Source organism: Zonotrichia albicollis, chromosome 2 (assembly GCF_047830755.1).
Source record: "Zonotrichia albicollis isolate bZonAlb1 chromosome 2, bZonAlb1.hap1, whole genome shotgun sequence".
Lineage (NCBI taxonomy): Eukaryota > Metazoa > Chordata > Aves > Passeriformes > Passerellidae > Zonotrichia > Zonotrichia albicollis.
Genome location: NC_133820.1, coordinates 73439334 through 73465668, shown reverse-complemented (window position 1 = coordinate 73465668; position 26335 = coordinate 73439334). Strand labels below are relative to the sequence as shown.

The following is a 26335-nucleotide window of genomic DNA, read 5'->3' as shown; positions in this document are numbered from 1 at the left end:
TTTTTCTCTTTTCCCTTTTATTTATTAACTTATACCATGATGAGGAATGCCATTTCTCACAGATGTGCAAAAGATTGCAATGATCAGAGCATGTGTAGGCTGGAGCAGTAGAACTCCCTGTGTCATAGATGCTAGTGACATTCAGGAGTGTCATTTGTGTGGTTTTCAGTGTAGGTCTCTCTGCTCTTTTTGACCTCTGGATTTATATTGGGGTGAATGAATTATGATGAGGTTTTGATAATGGTTGAATGTTTTGATTTAATCCTTAAGAATTTGGCCTTGCTTATTGCAAAGGTGTTTATTAATTTGTGAACTTGTTTCAGTGCAAACCACATTCTGCTGCCAAGATGAACCATTTGGAAACAGAGGAAGAGAATTACGGAATAAATTAAAAATATGTAAAATACTGGTTTGAGTACATTTATAAATGTTTTGGGGAATATTAAATAATGCTCTTCTATAGTTTGGTGCATACATGTGTGAAACTGTGGATCTTTCCTAAGAAAAGAGTGTACTAAAAATGGTTGTGATGCACTTGTTAATCCTAGTATAGTTGACTGGTTTTGTTTTTTTCAGTCTGAGTTCAGAGGGATATGGATAAGGATTTTTATGGTTTTGATTAACATCTTATGAAATGTTGTTTGTATAACAGCTTTCACTTGTATGAGTTTGTATTTTTATGTCTTTATTTATTTAAGTCAGTCTCTTACCTTAAAGTAATTCTGTTGATGTATGGTATTTAAGACTGTTTTTTCTTTTTTTTCCTATCCCATTCTAGGAGGATATGAATTTAAATGAAGACAAGAAGATGCCATTGAGAGAAAAAGATTTTCATACCAAAAAAGAAATGGTGATGCAATATATTAGCAGTGCTTCCAAGTCTGTAAGTAAATGACTAAAAGCTTACATTATTTCCCGTTGGTCAGAAAAAAAGATGCATGCATGTTACATTCCTTTGACTAACTTCTGTTTCTCATAGTGCTCTTTGAAAATATTTGTGTCTGTCTTGCTGTTTTACAAGTTACAGTGGCAGATAGTCACTTGTACTTAGAATGTGTCTTCCATACAGAAACCAGCATTTCTTTTTGGTAAAGATATGGCTAAGAGTAGAGATGGAAAGATTCTGCAAAAACTTCTTGCAAAAGTTTGGTGTGAACCTTTTTCTTTTCTAGCATTGTTTAAAAATAATTCCTCAGCTGATGAGCCTTTTTTATGCCTGACTTTGGAAACAGAGTTCATGTTTGATGTTATGTAATAGCTGATAATGAAAATGTTTTGCACAAAATCAATTATTGTCCATTTTTTACTTATAATGATTGGTTGCTCTAAAGCAGTGCAAGGAGTTGTATATAAAGGCCAAATTAAGGATTCACTTGGCATAAGAAGAAGGCTTAGTTTTTGCAGAGTGAGAACTGACTCCTGTGCTAAATGCTGCATAGCTAATCCTGTCCTCTGATATTCTGATTGTTTTAGAATTCATGTGTTTGAATCTTCAACTCTCATTGCTGTATGTGACTAGAGATACCAGTAAAAATAATCTGGATGTAATTATAACTAAGTACTGAGAAACTAAAACATTAAAGATAGTAATTTAAGTGAGATATGTATCTTACTGTCTACTTCACATGATGTATATTATTAGTGTTATGCTTTAGCACTTTTAGTAAGGTAGGTATGCCTTGTGCAGGACCTAACTGCCTGGAGATTACATTTTTTAAGATGAGTTTATTAAAGCTACTAGTCTTGTCTATAGCTTAACAGGTCCTTAATACCAGAAGATTAGGTCTAGCTTGTTTTTCTTTTTTTAGAGATATTGCATGGGAAATCAAGAAACTTCAGACTAATAGATCTTACAACATTCTTGAAATTTATCTACCCAAAATAGTATGTAAAGGTTTATATATCATTGGCATCCCTAGCCTCTATATGTATTTTAAGACCTCAGTTTTTTGATCTAAAAAGTAATGTTGTAATAGAACATGACTGGCTCTGCAGAGTTGCTGCATTCACATCTGTTGCTGAAACCATAGCATGCTGATGGTGGTGATGTTAAGGCTCTCTTTGTCAAGAGGAAGATTTTCAGGTCTTTGCTTCTTGGCCACAGAGTATGTCTCATTGATCCTTTTTTCTGAGTGCCATTCACAATTTTCCTTTTTTCTTTGGATGTTGTCACACTTGTGTTTTGGCAATGGAGCTTCTTGCACTATGCCCAGAGGATCTGTATAAGGTGCTTTCTGGAAGAGGACAGGTCTGTTTGCTCCCCCAGGACAATGATTTGTTATCACACACTGTTGTCTTGTGTGTTTTCCTAAGGCTTCCAACAGCATTTTTTTTTCTATTCCCTTTTCTTTTCTTCCCTCTGCTGCTAGACCATGTATTCCTCTCTCCGTGGTGGGAGATGACTAAAGAGCAATCTGTGCAGGCAAACTTGTCTTTCCTGAACTCTCTTTCTGCTATTGTGTCTTTACTGGAAGTGACATTCACCTGTTGTGTACTGGGAGAAGCTGTTTCAGTGAGGCACAGATTCAATACTTCAATCCAGTTGTGCTGCAGATTATTTCAGATTAGTGCTGGAGCTATTGGGATGGGAAATGTCTTCCCTTGCAATTGAAAACTCTTTGTTCCAGGCATGGTCTTTCTTTCCTTGAGTTAGTTGGACTGAGTGCCTTCTGAGTCTAGAGAGAATAGTGCACTGCACCCCAAGAGTACTTGGTTAACTTTTGGTGTACCGTGACTTTGTGGAAGTGTCATACTTTTTTGGAACAGGTGAAATGCCACATAGCTCCTGACTGTTGTGTGCAACTAATCCCATCTTGGGCCTCCCTTCTATGAGTGATAGTGCAGTAACTTCTTTTGGTGGTTCGTACTTCTTTTCATACTTCTTGAACTTTAAGGAGATGGGTACTAAGATATTTCGCCTTGGGAAAGATATCCTCATTCACAAATATTATGGAGAGTACTGAGCATGTTTCATTTAAAGCAATTATCATTTGAAGAACTATTAAAATGAAGAACAGAGACTGCACCTCTAATGAATCAATGAAAATGAAACAGCCTCTAGTGATCAAAGTGGGCTCTACTGTAATCAAAGCTTTATTATTGACCTCAGTGTCAGGGTTTCTGTTTCTCAGAAGTGCACAGCTCCTTTCCAATAATCACAAAGCACACCTCTTTGCATAGTAATACCTGCAGAAAAGAAAAGTTTTGAAAATAAAATTTCATGTTATGGAGTTAATATTCAAGGGGAAATAAAATGCATTGCTCTCATGTTACTCAGCCATCGTTTTTGCTGTTTTATACGTTCAAAGCACACAAACTGGGTTTTTAAAGTGAATTTTCTTCTTAGTATTTTGTTTTTGTTGTTCGCATTGTGCCCTTGTGATGTTTTAACTAGATTAATTAATGCTGACTTCATGCTGCATCTGCTCACAGACCAGTTGTTCTTCAGTTGAGCAATTAAGTTTCTAGAGGCACTGGTGCCTCAAGATATTTCCTGTTTCTCAGTAAACTTGAACATTTTGAACTTAAGCAGCTTTTCTCATGCTGAAATACAGCTAATATAATCTGTTTCACAATTGACACCAAATGCAGCTCTCATTTTATTTAAGCACTGCAGATGTATCATATTCTTATTATGTTGCAGAACTTTGGCATAATATGAATAAGTGGTACTTAGCACTGTGGTAGTTTGTTGTACAGACATGTTTACTGGTTCTTTTGCATAGGGTGATGTTCCAGTGGGGAACTGAGTCTGAAATGGGATGACTGGTTACTCTCTGGATGTTGATGTGAGTCTCCACTGCGCGTGGCACTGTTTTCAGATGGGTCTCATGAGGCTTTCTGAAATGTCATTCTAGTGCTTTCTTCTAGTCTGACTGGGCTCCTGTCCCATGTGACCTTTGTACTGCACACATTTGCTATTGATTATATTAAATCCCTTCCAAAATATCTTCTAACCATCTTAACTGTATGTCCTATTCATATGACTGTCCTATGACTGTGCATCAAAAGAAAGAAATTTTACTGACAACTTACAAGTATTTTGGTTACATCAGTTTTGTCAATTTTACAGCAAGAACTGCTGGGAGAAGTCACTGGAAATGACAGATTCTCCACACAGGATATTAATTCTTATGCTTAGGCATACAAGTAGTGCTTATCAAGTAGTGTATGCACATCAGGAGCTGCCAGCAGAATTTCTGAGACGTCTTGAAATTTCCAACTCTCTTGTAACATTTAGTTAAATACTTTGTCTGCTGGGAGTTTGGTCATTTTGTCTCTAGTCAGTCTGTTATCTTATCTATGCAGAGTCCAGCTGGAAAGAGCCATGAAAGAAAACTGAAACTACTGAGTTTCATTTTGTTTGCAGGAACATTTATTGTTCCTGATTTTTAAAAATTTTCTCTGGGTTTCCTAGATCTGTCTTCCAGATTCTCACCTCAACCCTCATCCTTTGCTGCACCTCAACTTTTTTTTTGTGGAGCATAGTTATTGGAAGTTACCCTCATACTTAAGCAAGTAGGGATATCTATCAATTCAGAAGCATGTTTGGAATGACATTCCATGTATTACACATGGTGTTTCAAAATATAACACGAGATGCTATATTTTTGGGAGGATTGCTGGTAGCAGGTGTTTAGAATTAGACTGGAAGAGACCCTGGAGATAGTTGCATCCAACTTCTTATCTATTCCAATTTAAATATCTCTGATAGGGGAGACTACACAGTGTGCCTGAGCAAACTGTTCCAGTGCTTCACCAGCCTCATGCTTAAGAAAACAGAGGGAGGAGGGGGAAAGTTTGTGGTTGTCTTATGTTTAACCAATTTCCTGTATTTCAATTTTTTCTTCTTGTCCTTTCACTGATAGGGTTCCCCTGAGCCTTCTCTTCTTGGGGCTAAACAATCTCAGTTCTACCAGCCTCTCAATGTACTACAGATTCTCTTATAATTGTGCCCACAGCCCTTTCTGGATTCATTCCAATATGTCCATGTCTCTCATGCTGGGGAGTCAGGAACTGGACAGAATTCTCCAGATGTCTCACCACTGCTGAGCTGAAGGGAAGGGTCATCTCCCTCAACCAGCTGGTGATGCATTCACCTGTGCTCAGCTTGTCATTCATCACAACCCCTATTTTCCTACAAGCCTACATTCCAGCTGGTAGCTTCAGCACACGTTGGTGCATGGGTTTATTCTTCCTCAGGTTCAAGATTTACAGTTTTCTGTTGTGGAACTTTGTGAAATTCCTCTTCCCATTTTACCTGTCTGTTGATGTTCCTCTCAATGGCAGCTCAGCAGCCTGATCTGTCTGTATACACTTCCCAGCTTTTAACTTCATTTCTTTGCTAGAAACTGTTTGATCATCTACTTCATAGGAAAAAAAGATTACTTCTCAGTATTTCCTGAGGATCTAACAAAGGGAGAAAACACCACCTGTATGAAACTAGCTATAATAATATAATGAGACTACCTTACCATTTACATTGAATAATTTCAAGTTATTATTGCACTGCAAGTGTAATTCTCTTCAATTACTGACTTAAGCCACTAGTTAATCAAAGAGGTATTTAGTAAGTCTCTTTGTGCAACATGACAGTTGTACTTCTATTTTCAAATAAAGGAGTCTTGCAATGAATTAAGTCAAATCTAAGTTTTATGCACCATTGTATGCCTGCTTTTTTGTATTTAGATATGTTCTGTAGAAAATATATGGTATGCTGCTTTTTTGCTCTGTATGCTTGTGTGAGTGCAGTTACCCTTCTGGACATGTGCCCTGTCATCTCTTCAGAGGACCTCATAATTGATCTTTTCTTCTGTTGACTATTGACTTATTAAGATCTTTGCAATGCATAAACAGAATCCATTCGATACAAAAAATTTATTTCACTGAGCATGTGTGATAAATTTGTACATTTCATGCCTGTTGTTTTTGTCTGCTGGTAATAAATTTATTCATAAAATGACCAAATTTAGTCAGTGTTTGGCAAATAGCAGATAGGCATCAGTTACAGGTTTACAGGTCTACATTATATATTATTCAAGGAACAGAATTGAAACTTAGCCATTAATAATCTGTTTAAGTTCTATATGCATCAAATAAAGTGTATTTTCTGTGTTTCAGGGAAGTCTCAAGAACAGTAGGAAGATTTCTCCCCAGGAATTTATTCAGGATTTAAAATCTGGGTCAACGGATGAAAGACTAGTCGCTTGCTTAGAATCTCTCCGTGTGTCCTTGACCAGTAATCCTGTCAGGTAACATCATTAGCACATGTTGAAGAGATTAATCATATTCTAATTTCTTAATGGATTAAAATTAATGGATATGTAGAAGGTTTTCTGGTTAATGAGTATGTGTGCATTAGTGAGTGATTTTAACTTCTTTCTGTTTCATTGATTATGTATCCTCTGTAGGTCTGTTATTTTTAATAGAGTTGTCTGATCTATACAAGGTAATACTAAGGGAAGGTAAATTACATGTGGTGCAGAAGCAATTCCCTTTGTTTTCTAATGCTAAGTAGTCAGTTGTTTTTCATTTTCATTTTTAAAATATTTTCTAAGTCTTTGATCTTCTAACTTATTTTTGTCAGGGTAATCAATAATGGGAGTTAGGCACCTTGGTGTAAGTTTGTTCACCAGAAAACATATATATTTCTAAATGTGTCCTGCTGCTTCTGTCCAGTGTACTTTAGGCTTTCATCCTTCCTTCCTTCTGGTATTTTTTTCTGCACCTGTAGGGTTTATCTATTCAGAAGAAAGAACAATCTTTGTTTACCTGCTTTATTGAAGGAAGGTTTAACTCTTCAGTAACCATTGATAAGACTTAATTTTGATTTGTTTCATGCAGCTTGATTTCTGAATGCTGACTTTATTTCATTAAATTAGATTTTTTCCTATTCTATTTATCTCGGAGATATTTTGGGTTTAACACCATCCAGTTATGCATGCTTTTATTTATGGTGACAATTTTCTTTCACTGTGATTAGTCTTCAAAATATCAAATTTTTAAAATGTCTTTTTTCTCTCTCCTAGCTGGGTTGTAAACTTTGGCCAAGAAGGTCTGGGACTGCTGCTGGATATTTTGGAACGATTGGTTGAGACAAAAAAGTAAGTATTTAGTATAAAATTAACTTTTCTAAATATAAATAGAATATAAATATAATATAAATTATATATAATATCTAATTATATATAGAAATATCTTAATGTAAAGTTAGCTTTTCTTAATATTTAAAGATCATTTATTTACACTAAAATTTTGATTTATTCAGTCAGGACAGACTTGTGAAAAGGAGTCAGCATAAAGTTATACAGTGTTTGAAAGCCTTCATGAATAATAAGGTATGGGATTTTATTTATTCTAGAAACAAAATTACTACAGTTCAATTAGATAAAGCACCTGATGAGCGTAAGTCCATATGCAGTTTGGTGAAGTGGTGGGTTGGTCAGTTGTGGTTTGAAGTTCTTTCTGTCTGCCAGAAGTCTGCCACTTTCTCTCTGCAGAAATATTGCAAGAAACTAATGCAAGCTTTTGGTGCTGTTATATGCCCTTCTTACAGAATAAGGGACCTATTTGAGACTTTTTCTCTCTTTTTTTTTTTGTTTTGTTTTGTTTTGATTAGTTCACAGACTAAAATGTCGTTTGAAATACTTATTTGAGGGGAACTATTGATGTCATTAATTAGACACTTGATGGTCATTTGGATTCCCTCCCTTACAAATGTTCTTCTGTTGTTTAGTACGGGTTGGAAAGAATTTTGGGAGAAGAGAGGAGCCTTTTGTTGCTGGCCAAAGCAATTGATCCCAAGCAAACTAACATGATGACGGATATAGTTAAACTCTTATCTGCAATGTGCATTGTTGGGGAGGAAAACATGTAAGTACTGTATTTAAGCAAGAAATATAAGGTAATTTTACAATATCCCAAATTATATCTGAATGAAATTATAAAATCTTCAATTTAGTTTTGAAAGTAGTTTCTGTATTATATTGTCAGTTTTCAGCATACCTTTGTGAGTTTTTTTATCGTGGCCATATCAGTGAGTTTTCTTTTTCACATCTGGATGTACTGGTAAGATGGAAATAGTTATACAGCAATTCTTTTGCTTACTATTTCTTGCCACACTTTTTTTAACCCTTGTAATCCAGTAAGTAATTCTTCAGTTACAAAAATCTCTAAAGGCAGCAAGTATTGCTTAAACCTCCTAAATTTGTTTACAAGAAATTGAGGCAGGTGAATAATTTGGCAACATGGCTTTTAAGATAGCAAATAAACAAGTTTAAATATCACTCCTGAGTGAAATTATTCTCTTTTCTCACAGCCTTGAAAAAATATTGGAAGCTGTAACAGCAGCAGCAGAGGAGAGGAATGTTGATAGATTCTCTCCTATTGTAGAAGGTCTTCAGGATAACTCAGTTCAGCTGCAAGTAAGTAATTTTTTTTAATCACTCTAACAAGTGAAAATAAAATTACATGATTTTCTGGACTGAACAAGTCATTACAATAAAAGGAAGTAGGAGTACTGTTTCAAGTTGGGGTCAGATTTTGGAATATTGTTTATAATTTTGTCTTTTAAGGTGTGGCATGGGAAGATTTGGCCCGGAAACATGGGGGTGTTCCAAGTCAATTTGTTGATTTTCCACTGAGATCTTAGCTTTGTGAGTCAAAAGACAATATATATTTAAAATAAAGGATAAGTCATATGTTTGGATACAAAAAGATCATATCACTTCTGGAAATATTTGTTGAAATTGAATATTGATTATAGTAAAAAAGCAAGTTTTTAGGCAACTGCATTTTATAATTAATGTTTTAAATCATTGGGAGGTCTGTCTCTCATGGTCACTTTATGATATCATAAAATTGCACCCAGAAGGTCTGAGGAAAGAAAACTTGCACCTTATTTTCAATTTGCCTCAGTTGGGTGTGGAGTTTACTGCAGGAAGGCACAAAGTATTCACTTTGTTTGAATGATCATTATGAATCATTGGTCTGTGAGTGTAGATATGAACTCATTGATATTCATGTAATCAGGTTGAACTGAGAGCTGTTCAAAATTTAAATCTTTAAAATCTTCTACTATCTTGCTTAACATATTTATTTGCTTACATGAGACATATTTTTACTTGCTTAAAGCATATTTCCGCTTAAACTACAAATCTTGATTTTTATTTCATGTCTATTTCACTGTTCTATTCTAAAGCTTCAAGCCTTCTCCAAGGTCTTTGGTCAAACACTGTATCCATCTCTATCTCTGGGCTTGTGTGTTTGAGGCCTTGGTAGCTCTCTGTGCTTGCATTTCTCACATTAATTCTTTGTTACTATTACAAAAATAGTAAAAGATTAAAGTTTGAAAGAAATGCTTGCATTACTCAGCTTTTATATTAAATAGTTCATGGCTGACAATGAGTTGCTGTTTGTTTTGTCTCACAGAAAAGCTAACCATAAAGGAATATTTGCAGGTGGAGAATTGTTCGTAGTTCAATTTTTGCAGTACTGATGGAATTCTCTTTTGAAAAATTGTGCCTTCTTTCTTACCCCTTCTCTCTTCTAATCATAGACTGTTTTGGGTTGGAAGGCCCTTTAAAGGCCATGTGCTTCCAACCCAGCTGCCTTGAGGGGGAATCTTTTCACCAGTCCAGGTTGCTCAAGGCCTAGTTCAGTTTCATCTTGAACACTTCTAGGGATGGGGCATCCACAGTTTCCCTGGGCTATCCATGAATTTTATGGACTTTCAAAAAAATTCTGAGATACCAATTTTTCTCTGGGATATGAAAAAAAATTAAAATACTTCGATTTTAAAAAATATTAAATGTAAATATTAATGATTCTTTCATCATTATTTGATTCATTGATTCAATACTTTAGATCACAAAAATTCTTTTTTCAATTCCAGGATGTTGTATCTAAGTTAAGAGAATTCAAGAGTCTTTGTAGAGCATATAAGGATTTGAGGACTACCAAGTTGAAATTAGGAGGATGTTGTTTTGAGTGTAGTGCTGAATTTTCAGGGCTTGTGTATATTTGCATCTGTGTAGATTTCATGAAGGAAAAAAAAACCTACTGTAGATTTAATAGAGAAAAAAAGTTAACATCTGTAACTTCCTTTTCTTTATAGTTGAAAATGCATGTGAAACTCCCCTTAAAGCAGGCTGTTACTCTATTTGAGCTGCCAGGCAAGTTAACTTAATCCTTAGTATCTCTCATTTTACCCATGATGGGCACCCACTGTTTGCAGGGGTGCTCAGCTCCATGAGCAAGATACCACTGGTGAGATAACCAATTCAGCGCAGAAAAAACTTCAGCTGAATTACCTATGCAGCAGCAATTTTAATTTTTCTAGGACTACTATTTAGATATTTAAAAAGTTTGTTTCTACTAGTTATGCCTTCTACCTCAATTGGGCTATACCTCCATCTGGTATTTTGTTATCCTCTAATATAGAAGATAGAAGCATTGTTAAAAATGAGAATTTACTCTAAATGTTACTGTTGCAATACTTCTGCTAAAATACTTATGCTAAATATATTCATTTGGTTTTGCTGAGAGTGTTAGCCTCAAATTTCTGCAAATAGGTAATGCTTTGCCATTTAGTTTTCTATATCTTATGTAGACATGGAAACTCATTAAAAGTTCTTTTCTGTTTATTTTTTTAGTTAAACTTTCATTAAAGTATGTTCCTTCTGCTAAAAGGCTTTTTGATATTTACTTTTTCAGACTTCATAAATGGTTGCTAGATTTCTATTTTTTAAGACCAGAAAAATCAAGCCTTCTCATGTGAATCAGCTGTACACTTTTCTAACAATGACATTGACCTGGTGGTTAATTTGACAGGGTTTTAATGAGACAGAAGTTTACAGTTGTCAGTTACTTGGCATACTTGCCTTGATTGTCTGCTTGATGTATGTATGCTTGCTTTGTGGCAGTTCAATTTGACACTAACAACTGACCTTTTCAATTTTGAATTGACTTAACATTTCTGTTACTAGAAGACTGAATACATAAAAGGCCTCAGTAGGGTGATTTTTGTATTTTTAGTGGAAGCTCTGTCTATCTATTTTTTGCATTTGTTGAATGTAAAAGATGTTGTATCTTTCATAAAATCCAAAATTATGGAAGGCATACTTAGTTGATTTTGGTTCAAGACAAGATTAGTAGTCTTATTCTGAAAATATAACTACAGCCAGGAGTAACAGCAAGTTTCTGGTTTTGTTAAAGTTAATGTAGTTTAACATCTTAAGCCTAAAACGCGAATAGGGCAATCTTGTACCTTGTGTATTTATGATGACGACTGAAAAGTCTAATATTTCACTTGTTCAAGTCATGGAGGCAGGAAATACAGCTCTTCTGACACAACCCATTTTGATATGTAAGAAAGTTAAGAAAACAACAACAACTTGTTTGTTGCCTATTTCTCATTCTTCTAGGAGAATCAAGTGAGTGCTTATACTCTGTAATCATCAACTTTCACCACAGCTTCTCAAGCAGGTGGTTTAACTAACAGCAGAGTGCTATTCTTCCATGCAGATCTAGTTGCAGATGCCAGCTCCTTCTAATTTTCTAGTTAGGACTGAGAAGAGGAACAGTGGTGAAGCAAAGGTGCAGTTTTTCCTTTCCTGGATAAGTTCCTGAAAAATGAATACTCCTCATCCATGTGGAAATGTGCAGGTTCATGCATATCCTAGGAGAAGCCTTTTTGTAAGAAAGTAAAAGATCCCAGGTATTCATCAATAGCCTTAACCTCCCAGTGTTTTCAATTGTCAGGGAATACCATTTTAGCTTTATCATTTACTACTATAAGAATGTGAGATGGCTGTGACATTTTGGTTTGCTGAATAACTTGATGATTCTTGGTTGCTCTGTGCTAATGAGGTCCTTCCCATAACTGCTTCTGTAATAGGGTCAATCAGAACAAAGCTTACCTTGCCTAAATGTTAAGACTGCAGAAAATAATTTCAAATTATTGTGGTCTTGTGTGATTTAAGTAGTTTATGCTAACCCCTAGGTATTGAATTAGTTTCACTTGGAATATGATTTAAATGTTTGTGATCTACTATCAGGTTCCTGCTATTGCCTTTATCATTAGTCCTTTAAAAAGTTTTTAAACTTAGAAAAAAGAATTTGTGATCTAATTTACTGAAATCTAGATGCGTAAGCATTGTGTCTTGCTTAGACTTGTTTTTCTTTCCTCTTGTGTAACTTTTTCTCATTCTGGTTTTTGTAGGCTTATGTTTGGGACTTTCACTATTACTCTGTATTCCTACACAAATAAATAGTTAGCTAATATTATCCAATGGATCTTTGTCTTGTTTGTTCCAGGAAGGCTAAAGTATATTCTTGTTCTGAGCTGCAATTTAATTCCCACTTGATCGAATTTGACTAGAAATACTAGAATAGCAGTACATCTTACTGATTAATTTATTGCTTTTCATCATTGTATCATGGCTCTGTTTGAGTAACACATGTGCATGTGTATTGTGTTGATTTGGCAAATTTAAACGAAATAATACTTTTTTGGTACAATTACATCTGTAGATATCCTTTCATTGAAATTTCCCTACTATCTCAAAGATAAAGCTATAGTTTGCTCTTGATCAGGATTTTCATAGTAGTACTTTTTCAGTCTCTGATTGACTCCTCACTGATAGTTTTAATCATCTGTGATAAATGCTGTTTCCTTGCTTAACAGTCCATTCACATAGTGTTTTGCAGGGAAACATACTGTGTTTTAAACTGCTGTCATAACAATGACAAAGATTCCAAATTGTATATAATCAAACAACATGGAGTTGAAATGTAAATGTAACCTTGTAGTACTGTACTTTGGTACTGACTCTGTGGTAGTGAAGTGTACAATCATTGAAATGCTTCCCTGATGTTAACAGGAGAGCAGGTGTTGGTGGCAGCTGTCAGTGCACTGAATTACTGGTTTTGAATGGCACAACTAATTGAATCCAGAAAATGCAATTGAATGAAAGATTTTGTACTCCAGAGAGATGAATTGGAGATGATATAACTTGTTTCAACTAAATAAGATCAAAATTAGAGGAAGTAAAAATTTTCATCTTGGCTGTTGAAGGGGAGGACAAATACTCATAAAGTGGACCCATACCAAAACAAATACAAAAAGCTTTAAAAAGAAAGCCCATACTCAGATAATAAGACAGTATATTCTTTAAGGGTTTATTGCAGTAAATTTAACCAGTTTGATTGCTTGCATTTTAAACCACTTGTGACGTCCAAATTCTTCTGTTGTGACATTGTAACTTGTGCAGTTTGTGGGCCTAAAAAATACACCTGGTATTCAAAGCCAAGGACTTAATTATTAGTCTAAGCGATGTCTAAGTGTTCTAATAAAATTGCTCTCAGTAGTGCTAACACTTCTCCACCCCATGCCATGCCTATACATTTCTATGCTGCATTTCATTTGTGGTCATATTCTATCCACTAATTACAGAAATGTATGTAACTGTAAACTTTACTCCAGAGACTTGTCCAAGGCTGAGAAAAATGTACACCTAGTGGGGTGATAGTGATTCTGTTACTCAACAAATCCTGTTGCAACTAAATAAGCCAAAACTGAGCTCCAGACAGGCAAGCCAAGTCTCGGTGAAGCCTGAGAGGTCTGGAAGCGTGTAGTGTTAGCTTAATACAAAACCTATAGCCTGTTACTAGCAAAAATAAGTGGGCTACAAGGCCATGTGTCCTGAACAAGACTGTAGAGAAGTACAGACAAGTATTCAATATGAGGAACTTTTTCTTTGTTCAAAGCTCTTGGTTGTGCAGCAGAACCTTTCATCTCTGTTGGTTGCTATCGAGACAATTCCTGGAAGATTTTTTTCAGTCTACTTTTGAAAAGTGGACTGGGCACCTTAGCTGGTTTCAAAATTTTGGATATTGTAGCGTTTGGATGTAAGAGAATTATATTATTTGTATTTATCTTTTGGTTGTTGTAGTTACCTTTGCTGGGGTTAGCACCCTTCTTTCTTACCTAGTGTAGAGTGATGCTTTGGCAGTAACAAACATTAGAGTAACTCTCAGGAAAAAGTACTTGTGCAGAAACAGGCTTGAAGAGTAATACAGAGGTTTTGTTTGAATTTGAAGAAAATAATTGATAAGTTAACCAAGTCCTATTTCCCCCTAAGTTTCTAAAATGCTGTAGACATAGATACAGAAGCAAATTGTATAAAATGAGGGCAATAACACATTTCAGGGAGGAGAAGTATCATAAGAATTGTTCTGACAGGCACTACAAAGATGAAAAATCCACTGTGAGAGTTAAAGGCTCAAATTGTTATCTATTTAGCAGCTTTATAAGAAGAGAAGAATAACCAAGGGTTTTTTCTTATTTATAACTTCAAAGAAGCCCCAAATCAGGAAGATCTTTCTACAGGAAACATACTTGCTATAAGGCAAAACAGTCTGTGTTGCGGTATTGTTAGCTATATTCCTATTTACCTGAGCTCTTTTATAGCTGAGTGCTACTAATGGGATGCCTATACTTTTTGGAAAGAAAACACACTGTAAGTATACTCTTCTTTGATGCGTGAGGTTATTTACTTTTCCTCATCAGGTGATGATCTAATTGGCCTCACTGTAAAGAATATGGAGAAGGGACAGGAGCAGGCTTTCATTGTCTTGCCAAGTCTGTTAAACACTTTGCTAACAAAAACATACAAAGGCAGACTTACAGTGAGGCAGGGGGGAAAACATTAGGAAACATTACTTGAACAGAATTTAATATGGCATAATTTTTGAGCCATATAAACTTTTTTAAAAACAGACTTTTAAACATCAAATTCAATATTACTTATTACTAGTAGAATTTTTGATATTATCTACTTAGCATGCTGTTTTCTACATTTTTCTGATTTGTTTTGATATTTGTCAAACTTGTTTAAATTTTTAAAGTCCAGACTTCAATTGGAACATTCTTGCCTGTTCCTTGGGCCTTTCAAACAGCTCTGATTGATTCGTGAAATAGGACATTTCTTTGCAAAGCCATTTATTTATACTGTCTCTTTATTGATATTACATTTTTTGTATTACTCATTAATTTTCTTCTCAACTATAAATAATATATTTCTACGGTAGAAGAAGTCAAACTTGCCAATCTGTAGTTGTCCAGATCTTTCTGAAAGTGGCCTTTTAAATGTCAATACAATTTCGCCATCTTTATTTTCTTCAGTGTCAAGATACATTTCAGTATAAACTTGGATTATTTTGTCCTCATTTTTTTTTCAAGCTTTGAATGTTTGAAGGGTGAATGCTCTTTTGTTACTTCTCATGTTGGCTTGGTTATCTGAGTTCTTCTGCCACTTAGGAACTGTTTTGTCTCTGTTCTATTTTGTGATTTCCTTTCACATGCCAGAATGACAAAGTGTTGCTATTTGTGTTGCTTTGTTTTCTTTGGGCACTTCTTTACACCATGGTCTTTTACTGACTACAGATTCTGTTGTCTTCCTTCTTTTGCTATCTTTGAGGAATTAGATGTGTTAGTCATAGATGCTTTTGCAAATTGTCCTTCAAAGTTCTCTGACTCTTTTATTACATTTTCATGTTTGATTGGTTAGTTTTGATTCCTCCTCCCCTCCACTGGTGTTGAATTATTTTGTTTAGGTGTTGTAAATTGATTATTGTCTAACACTCGAGTAAGTTACAGAAATCTATCTTAACACTTTTGCAGTTGGTTTAAATAATCCTTTTGAGTCCTGTATGCAGTTTTGGGTCCCACAATATAAGAAGGACATAAGACTGTTAGAATGTGTCCGAAGGAGGGCATTGAGGATGGTGAAGGTCCTTGAGGGGAAGCTGTATGAGGAGCAATTGAGGTCACTTGGTTTGTTTAGCCAGGAGAAGAGGAAACTGAGGGGAGACCTCATTGCAATCTGCACCTTCCTTGTGAGGGGTAGAGGCGGGCAGGCACTGATCTCTTCTCTGTGGTGACCTGCGACAGGACCCAAGGGTTCTTTCAGCCTGAAGCTGTGTCAGGGGATATTTAAGTTAGATGTTAGGATTGGGTACCAGTTTTTCACCCAGAGGGTGATTGGGCACTGGAGCAGCTCCCCATGGAAGTGGTCACAGCACTAAGCCTGTTGGAGTTCAAGAAGGATTTGGACAATGCTGTGAGGCACAAGGTGTGGTTCTCAGGACTTCCCTGTGCAGGATTGGGAGTTGGACTTGAGAATCCTTTTGAATCCCTTGCCACTCAGGACATTCTATAATTTTATATCTTTAATTTAGTGTGATTTTCTTTATTTATGTCAATAAAATAAAACCAATACTTTTCTATTATGCAAATATAGATATTTGCATGTACTGAATTTCATAAAAGTTCTGAGGGAACAGAAGTTAATTTCAGCTCTTTCTTCAAGTAAGAAGAACTCCCAGCTCCTAATGCAGAGTTGTGGGGTCCTCGAGATTCTCTTTTCAAGTGACTCCAAATACCGTCATTTACAGGTTTGGGTGAAGAATACCTCATACTTAATTGGGTCATTCTAACCCTTGGTCTCTAAAAACCTGTTGTAGCTCACAGTCTGCTTGATTTTATCAGCAGGTTCATTGCTCTCACATTAACAGATTATTTACATTTGTTACATCTCTGTTCCCATAACTAAGCTGTTCTCTTCTAGAGTGTTAGCCAGTAAATTCATCTACATAGACTAACACTGCAGTCAAACAGGCCTAAATTATTCTAATTGCCATTCACCTCCATAACAGTTCAGCTGAAATGATATATAAAGCTACTCTCATGCTTGCATACTTTGCAGTAGGGTAAAAGTGAGATAATGGTTGTGGTCTGTGCTATTATGTAATCTTAGCATGTTCCTTTTGGAAACCTAATGGATCTTATTGTTTCTCACAGTCTGTTTCAAAGTAGCTTGTACATCTTTGTACGTAGTTGTTCTTGTGGCCATATGTAAATTCAGTACTTGGAATTATGCGTGCTTTGGAGATGACTGGGATAGCATCTTTCTGGTATCACCTTTTGCCTATGGCATAATGCATCATCATTTTTTAAACTATAAAAGGCTTTACAGCAAAGTATTTGAACCAGATTGCTTTAATTGTTGACATAGTATGTGAGGTCCAAATAGAATTATAATGGTCTGATGCTTTTAAAAAGCCCCTACAATGCTGGAATTACTTGAATAACATATTTTTTGTAAATTGAAGCAAAACGTGCAAACAATAAGGAGGGTAAAAAAGGGAAATAATGTCTCTTTTAATCTGTATTAGAAATAAACAGTAAGTTGCCATCATTCTAAAGGCTTGTGAATCCAGACAGTGAATTCCTGCTGCTCCTGGCTGTGGGTTTTCAAGATGAGTCTCTTAATTTTTCAGAAGAGGGTCTGCTCAGTAGTTGGCCTGATTCTTTCTTTTGAGCTGAAGGAGTGATTCCCATTAAGTATTCTGTAATACTCAGTATGTTTAAAGAATGACTATTTCAAAAAACAAGCGGGGAAAAAACCCCATTCTGTTTTTCAGGCTCAGTTTAATTTACTCAGCATTTTAAAGAAAAGATATGTTTCACTATACACAGACTGCATTTTTTTACTAACTTCTTATATATATGTATAGATAAATGTATATTTGCAATGATTTTTATATGTCCATTATTATGCTTTATCTGCTGAAGTTCATTGGCTAAAGGAACTTATATTTGTATAAAATTACAAAATTCAATGGAGTGGAAAAATATTTAATTGTAATGGAAATTTGTGAACTAGAATTTGATATTTATAGCTCATGTGGCTGATGAGGAATTTAAGTATCTTATTTAGAAGATTACAGTAGTTTCATAATTAGAAATTATGTAATGTCTAGTTATTAGTTTGTTTTATCTTCTTCATTGTGATGCATATTGAAATATTAGAAATAAGATTATTATTTACTCTATTGCAGGTAGCTTGCATGCAGCTCATCAATGCTCTTGTTACATCTCCTGACGACTTGGATTTTAGGCTTCACATCAGAAATGAATTTATGCGCAGTGGATTGAAAGAGTTATTGCCAGTAAGCATCTTGTTTTCTCTCTTTGCATTACTGTTTAAATTTTTTAATTATTTGAGCCTAAGAGCGGGAATGGGAGAACAAGTTCTAATAAATTATCTTCAAAGGCATTTTATTAAGTTTGGGAAAGAACAGTAAGGGATGAGAATCAGCCTTAAAATAAAAATTAAAAGGTGAAATGTGCTTTCTGAGTTTTATTCTGATTTTATTCTGATTCCTCAACATTTTATGACTTTGCTTAAGAACATGTGATACTCTGTTGTTCAAAACTTTTAAGCCAGCCTGAAGGTTCATTTACCTTTTGAATATTTAACTTAACTCATGTGTTGTTGTAATTTTGAACTTTTAACTATTATAAACATATGGAATTTATTAAAAGATACATTTATTTCCATATGGAAATACTAATTTTGCAAGTCTTTGTGCTGTTTCTTCATTGCAGCAACTACGATATATAAAGAATGAAGCACTAGATATTCAGCTGAAAGTGTTCAATGAGCATAAAGAAGAAGACATGATTGAATTCTCTCATCGTTTAGAAGATATTAGATCTGAACTAGAATATCCTTTTGAGGGTGATATGATCTTTGCTTGTGTGGCCAGCAGGAGCAGGACACTGATCATTCCCCTGTATTAGGCACTGGTGAGGCTGCACCTTGAATTTGGTGCTCAGTTTTGGGCCCCTCACGCACAAGAAGGACGTGGAGGGGCTGGAGCGTGTCCAGAGAGGGCTCTGGAGCACAAGTCCTGTGAGGAGCAGCTGAGAGAGCTGGGGTTATTCTGGAGAAGGATGCTCAGGGGGGCCTTGTAGCTCTCAGTGACTACCTGAAAGCAGGTTATAGGTCAGCCAATTCTCCCAAGTAACAAGGGACTTCTGTTTAAAGAGGTTATCAGTAAACATTGACCAAAATGTTTTGATTCTTTGTTATTATTCTCCTTAACACTTTCACTGAAGTAAATGATGTTTACAACATGGTGTGGAATACAGTTAAGGACACTAGTGCTGAAGGATATTTTCTTTCTATTCTCCAACATCTTTTGCTGATAAGAAATGATTATTTTATCCGGTATGTTTAATGCTGTTTTAAATGTTAATTATGGATTTTTTTTTATTATGCAGTCATTAATAGAATATTTCTTCCATAAATCCAATGATAGGTTTTAGTCTTTCTGTGCGGATTGTAATTTGTGAGCTCATGTTCAAAAGAATCCACTTGGAATCAATAATTCCATCTATATGTTTTTATCTCTTCTGCTTAGCGTATAATTTTATTTTATGAACATAGAAAACTATTTTTGTTAAGAGCTGGGCCTTTTTGATTGCAAGTATAAGTGATCAGGAGAGATATCTTAATCAGTTATAAATCATGGTAGTAGCATTATAATTTTGTGATGTATTTGAGTCAAAGGAAAAAACCGAGTATGCAAAGAAATGCACTATTTACAGAAATCTGAATATATGCCTAATTAAGATTAACTTTTGGGTTGGAATTGAGTATTTTCAGTATATATTATAGGTCAGTGTAGACATGTTTGTGTCTCCTGGAAAGTTCACCAGCTAAATTAAGGGGAAACAGTTAATGAAACTTTAGTGCTTCAAGCTGAAAAATACTTTCCTTCCAAAACTCTTGTGTTGTCTTTGAGGAAACACTGGAGGAATGAGGTGTGAACTGAACAGGGGCCATCTGTTTTCTGCACAGCATTCTGCATAACCTTGCATTTCAGGCAAGGTCTAGCACAGATGTATGTTTAAAGGTTAAGGGTGCTTACCTGCTATGGTACATCTGTGCTAGACCTCTTCCACCTGAAAAGGTTTAAACTCACAGCTTGCATGTTCTGGGCAAGTGATCCAGCTGTCATACCCCCTGGCATTTTAGAACAAGGTGTTTTTCATTCCTTGTACTGAAGCAGGGCTGCAATGCACTTCTACTTAGAAAAGTCTCAAAACTAGTGGAATCAAGCTGAAGGAAGAGTGTTTTCTTTACTGAGAGGAAGCAGGAGATCTTTCCTTCCTATATTTCTGCAGGGAGGGAGATGTAGATTTTATAATACAAGAATTATTTTTCTTTAGGACCACTGTTTTTTCAGGCTTTTTGTGAACTCCTTTTGTGTAATAAACTGTCATATGTAACTTTCCTTTGAAACTTTTACCTTTCTGTGGAAAAAAATCAGCCCGAAGCTTTTGACTTTGTTCACAGACAAGATTTTAAATATAGATTGATTAATAAATATCTGTAAAATAGCTAATTTTTCTCTTTAGTCCACAGTATTTCAAACTAATTGAAGAGTGTGTATCACAGATAGTGTTACATCGAAGTGGAACAGACCCAGATTTCACGTATCGTAAGAGATTAGATATCAATTTCAGCCACTTACTAGGTAAGTACCATGCTTGGAAATGATTACAGCATCATACTTCCTTATATGAAACTGAATAGCTGACTAAGAATCTTGTGTTCCCTACATATGTGTAAGTGTGCTTGTTGGTTTTTTTCCAGATGTTTGTGTAGATAGAGCAAGATTAGAAGAATGTGAAGAGAGGGCTTCTGAACTTTCCAGAAAAGTAAGTCATTCTTCATCGCATCATCATGTGATCAAAGGATGGACATGGAATTACTTAATAGAATAATGAATGGCATAACTGAACCATGGAATAGTCTTAACTTTTACTTACTATTAGTTCTGTGTTAAAGTGGAAATTGAGATGTTCTTGTAGATTAGGAAGCAGAGAGGTATGAAGTAGTTAACCTTAACTGAGAATCTTTCTACTATTTAAGTTTTCATGTACAACTCTTCAAAAAGCAGCTTTATTTCAGCAGTTATCAGTTTCCCTAACAAAATAAACAGTGGGGGAATAAAAAGAGACTCCTTCATATCTACAGACTGTATTAGTGTACATCCATGGCTTTCAAGCTCCTCTGTGTAATGTAATATACATTAAGTATATTACATTAATATACGTTGACATACGTTAAGTATATACGTTATATACTTAATATACGTTAAGTATATGTTATGCCATTTTGTATAGTGGAGACCTGTTGTGGCGATTCAGATGATTCTTCCACTCAGCAGACACATGGAAGTTGGAATAGCAGACATGTGTCCTTGGTATTGTTATCATGTATGTTGTAAAAAGCACAAAAGGAAAAGGTGGAATTTAAAGAAACTATGCAGAACTGACTGGTACCAACAATTTTCTTTTTACTTCTCTTTTCTTAGTTTGAAAAAGATTTTGTAGTTCATCAGGAGACTCAGGCCCTGCTTCAAAAAAAAGAGGAAAGAATCAATGAACTTGAAAAAGAATTACAAGCTTTTAAATCACAGGTAAAAGACAGTATAAGTGAATGTATGAAATACTCTTTTTGAAAGGGACTCCTTTTGCATCTTCTTCAGATTTTGATAGTATGGTTGAGAGGTTTTTCAAAGAATCTTTGTTATCAATTATTATTGAATGTTAGTTTCCTTTATTTCTGTTTTATATAAATAATTGTAATGTGACAATAATTAACTGTGAGTTCCCAGATGATCCTTTTTATGCCTGAGCTCAGTTAATTAAACTAGTTTCTTAGGTTTCATTTGGGTTTTGCTTTCAGAGTCATACATTTCCAAAGTAATTAAGCACATAGGGTAATAAGTCTTATGCTTTTAGATTAGCATTCATCATTGTAATCTTTATCCCTGCACAGGAAATTGCTTATTATGCAGTTTGCTATACTGAGGCCTTACCATGGATATCCAGCAGTGAAAGAAATAACCTGTGGCTGGATAAGAACATTTCCTGATAATTTTTCAATTTTCAAGCATAAATATATGATGGAGAGGAATAGTGCAGATTTTTTGAGAGTAATACTTGAGTTACTTGTAAGTGCTTCAACTCTTAAATCTATGTAAGAAGACTGTGTGACCAAATGATATTTCCTGTGCCTGGGAGTAGCAAGAACAGTCTAAAAATGCCTGAAGAAGAAAACATCAGAAAAACATGTTTCTAGGGGTTTATTTTAATACTTCTGAGGATTTTTAAGAAAAATTTATTGGCTTCTTTAATTTTCTTAGTGAGAAAAATTAATTTAGCTCTCCTTTGGTCTATTTAGAAATGTCATTCTCATTCATGTTTCTGGTCAAAATTAATTGTTAATGTCAAAGTCAAACATTTAACAAAAGCAAGAAATTGTTGCAGCCTAAAAAACTAAATATAGTAGGAGTGGTACATCATTCATTAAGAAAGTACTTTTCTGTGTGTATCTTGAAGTCATACTTAAATACTTTTTGTAAGTGAAATTGGTTTCCTCCATTTTTTACTTTTTCTGTTATTCCCTGCATGAAATATAAATATTTTTATATGCAGACAGAGCATAACATATGATTCTGCTAACTAATTATCATACCATGAATTATCCCACTGTTGTTAATAGGATACATGAAAAGTTTTGTAAATGTCATGTAGTTGATTACTGCAACTTAGTACTTTTAATCTTTGGCTTCTGTATGGCATCAATTGCTACTTAGCATGTTGACTTCTACCTCTAATACTATTTTTTTCTCCGGTCTCATTCCTTTACTCTCTTCTTGCAACTGGTATGTGTTGATGTATTTCTTTCATTTCTGGAGCCCAACTGTTCAGTGTCTATTTGTCAGTGTAAACAATGCTTATGCTCAGAAATTCAAAACATTATCATGCTATTGTGCTACCATTTATATGTATTCATTGATATTTAGCTATTTCCTTTTAGAAATTTGAAATCTTTTGCATATTTTATTTCCTTTAATTTTCTAAAATAATCATTTTCAGCTCATAGTTAGTTGAGGAGGTAATTAGTGCTATCACCGGTAGATAAATATTTCTTATTCTTTTATTTTTGTCAGATGCTTTCTCATTTATGTTTACGGGCCTATGATAGAGTTTTTCAAATAGTAGTAGTAATTTTATTAGACTTGCTGAAGTTCTAATCCTATTTTGATACATTATAGATGTCGTTTCTATATGGAATAAGAAGCTAGTGTGTAAGGAACACTAATTTTTGGATGGATATTTTTTCATTATTGCTTCATGTTTTCAATTTTGTAGAATGAGAATGGTCCTAAATTGGAAGATACCTGTTTTTCAGTAGGATTATTTATCTCTTCAGATTTTACTGTTATGTACTTGGAATGTTTCTCTGTCATCTGTAGGATGAAAACAACAGAGACTAGGATGTTACTTTTTTTTTAATTTGAGGTAAACCATGGTAATCTAGGTAAGATCTCAGGATATCTATCATGGCCTTTTTAGCTCATGGTCAGTGAAATGCAAAAGGTCGGAAACACCATTTCAGTTTGTCATTTTTGGTGTGCACCCCCCAGGTCTGAATGTCCGCTTCAAAATATTGACACATCCAATCATGAAATCAAAACCACATTGGCCTTTTGATTTCATGATTTTGATTAAGAATGTTACCATTCTTGTTTGACTGTTCTATACAAGACAAATGGCATTGACTTTCAACTGGCTTTCTGTATTCAATCTATAAACTATGATTGTTGGAGCATTTTGTTGACAAAACAGTGAAACTGAATAAGACTATTTTCCTTATCAGTATGGCTCTCTGCCACCTGGTTTTCTGCCATCAACTCATGGAGATGCATCTGTTGTTCCACGGAAAGGTGCAGGACCACATCCATTTCCACCCCCTCCTCCTCCACCACCGCTGCCTTCTAATGGAGCAATTCCACCACCACCGCCTCCCCCGCCTCCTCCACCACTTCTGAATAGCTTGGGAGCTCCTCTGGGTTTTGCTGGTGCTCCTCCACCGCCACCTCTGCCAGGCCTGCCTGGAATACAGTGGTCCCCGCCTTCGTGTGCTTTGCCATTTGGAATGAAGCCTAAAAAAGAATTCAAACCTGAGGTTACCATGAAAAGACTCAACTGGTCTAAGGTAGTGTTGATTAATGACAAATACTTGATGTAAAATCTGACATTGAACTTGGGGAAAATAGATTGTCAAAAGTAAGACTAGACAAGCAATTTATACATTAGTTAAAATTATGTAAGATATGAATACTTTCTGTCTTTAGTTTTTCATTGTGTTTTGAAAACTGTGTTTCATTAACCCATGAATCATCTGGGCAAGAATCTGTTGACTTTATGAGATGCCTGGAAAAGTCAGTTCTGGTCTAAAATAAAACAACCTTGATAGCAGGATGCTTCTTATGCTTCCTATTACGCCTTGTTTTTCAGCAGACTCCTTATGTTGGATCAGTCACTGAACTTTACTCATAGCTATACAGTTTCCAAACAAGTGTCTTGAATCGATCTAGCCTGGGCTGGAAACAGGGAGTGCAGGTCTCTCCATTTGTCTGTAGTACTTCAATGTACTTCCGCAAATTTAATGACTGACAAAATACAGACTGAATTTGGAGTTTGGTTGGTTTTGGTTTTGTTTTTTTCTCCTTCTCCATTGTGACAAGATTAAGTATACCAGTCTGCTACTGAGTTTGGAAACTATATTTAGACCAAAAATAAGTCAGTAAAGAGATTTGCACAATTAATGAAGTAATCAAAGCTAAATTCTGAATAGTTAGGTACTTCGTATCTAGTTAAACCGATTGTCTTCAGAGATTATTTGAAGTTTGCCCAAGTTTTAACTCTAGACCAAAGCTAATTTTCACCTTGTAGATCTTGGATAACAGAGTGTGTTGTCTGCATTGTTACAATCAGTTTTTTTCCAAACTCACTTATTTTAAATATTATTATTTTTAATGAGAAATATATTAACAGCTCTAAAGATGAATTGTGTACTAAAAATTAACATGTTTTACAGAGCTCTTAAATGTTCAATGTGCTTTAGACTTTACAGAACACTGTTTCTGCCTTGTATCAAAATAATGAATAAAATTTTGTTTTATCTCTTGCTTGTAGATCAGACCTCAGGAGATGACAGAATCCTGTTTTTGGGTTAAGGCAGAGGAAGACAAGTATGAGAATGCTGACATGCTTTGCAAATTGGAACTTACATTTTGTTGTCAAAAAAGGGGTAAGTAGCTGATGGATTTAATTTTCAGCTTTTGGAGATGCCTTTAACATTCTTAGGACTTAAATAAATATATGAAAAAACCTTCAGAGTATAATAATAATGTTCTTATTTCTAAGTGGGATGTATGAAGAAAAATGTCTGAAAATCCTAGACTGCTTAAAGCAGTAATATTGAACTATTTTATGTAAGCATGACAATAATTGTGTGACCTGTAGGAAACTCTTACAGAAAAAAAACCCAAGAAGTTCTTCTGGGTAATACAGATTTTATTTATCACATTAAAAAAATTATAATATTTTATCAGAATACCTTCCTCAATTACTGAAATCTAATCTGGAGCCCAGAAAGTGATGTGTTTACCCTCAGAATTGATATGATAATTGATGTGTGTTGGATCTGTGATGGACGATAGTCTTTCAGTGATTATTTTTTACTTCCTGATAAACCTGTAGGAGCACAGATCTCCTTTGATATTTGCCTAGCTTCTTTAGCTTTTAAGGCATTGTAAAGCAACAGAATATTTGAAAGTATTCCTGGCTTTAAAACTTTTCTGCTTTCTGTAGCAGTAAGTTGTTTTAGTAGTAGTTTAGGTTATTCTGTCTCATATATAAAATGCCTGTTACTTCCTGACACATTTTTTTCTACCTCCTTTTTTGATATCAGAGATGCAGTATTTTAGAGCAGTCAAAGGCTTGTGATTTCTTTGCAAATTAAACAGGGGCCTTTGTATTTTTACTTTGTTTTAAAAATTCTATTTTGATTTTTTTATTAATTAAATGACATGGCAGTCTCAATTTTCTCCTTTTTGAGGGGTATGCTTTAGTGTGTATAATCCAATATTTTTTTACCATAACCAAGAACTTTATTCCACTCTTGTCAAAGTGTGATTTTTATGCCTTAGCAGTGTTTCTGATTTAAGTATTACAGCTTGTTGCTGCTGATACCTAATAATATTAAGAATGTTGCACAAAGATAAAAAGGCAAGAAAACCTTGCCATAGACATATTTGCTTGAATCTATTAAAGTAAGTCTAGAAGCTAATTATGGTGCCTTTAGAATGTTAGGAGAATTCCCAAGAATATTCCCTGAATTAATAGGTTGAAAGTTTTAAAAGCCACTGGAGGAAATAATTTCCTGTGTGTAATTAAACAGTGAAATTTGGGAGACAAGATGATGTTCAGGCCAAACATTTTAATGCCTCAGAAGAGGATTGTGAGTCTCCACAGACAGCAAGAACATTAGAGTTAACAAGATTAACATCCCTCAATATTTAACAGAATGGACTGAATACATTGTTTTGACAAAACCCAATA

The 26335-nt window shown here is 34.9% G+C and overlaps 1 protein-coding gene across 3 annotated transcripts in view; it reads left to right on the top strand.

Moving 5' to 3' along the window:
* Positions 1-26335, top strand: part of DIAPH3 (diaphanous related formin 3) — a 202356-nt gene that overhangs the window by 24701 nt on the left and 151320 nt on the right. For all 3 annotated transcript variants that reach the window (XM_074535503.1, XM_074535502.1, XM_074535501.1), the window contains 14 exons: positions 779-883; positions 6121-6251; positions 7029-7103; positions 7268-7337; positions 7736-7872; positions 8318-8423; positions 17902-18012; positions 18452-18570; positions 18960-19076; positions 20270-20388; positions 20508-20572; positions 21232-21336; positions 23586-23924; positions 24908-25022. In XM_074535503.1, the coding sequence (XP_074391604.1) occupies positions 779-883; positions 6121-6251; positions 7029-7103; positions 7268-7337; positions 7736-7872; positions 8318-8423; positions 17902-18012; positions 18452-18570; positions 18960-19076; positions 20270-20388; positions 20508-20572; positions 21232-21336; positions 23586-23924; positions 24908-25022 (1714 nt within the window). The remainder of the gene's footprint in view (positions 1-778; positions 884-6120; positions 6252-7028; positions 7104-7267; positions 7338-7735; positions 7873-8317; positions 8424-17901; positions 18013-18451; positions 18571-18959; positions 19077-20269; positions 20389-20507; positions 20573-21231; positions 21337-23585; positions 23925-24907; positions 25023-26335) is intronic.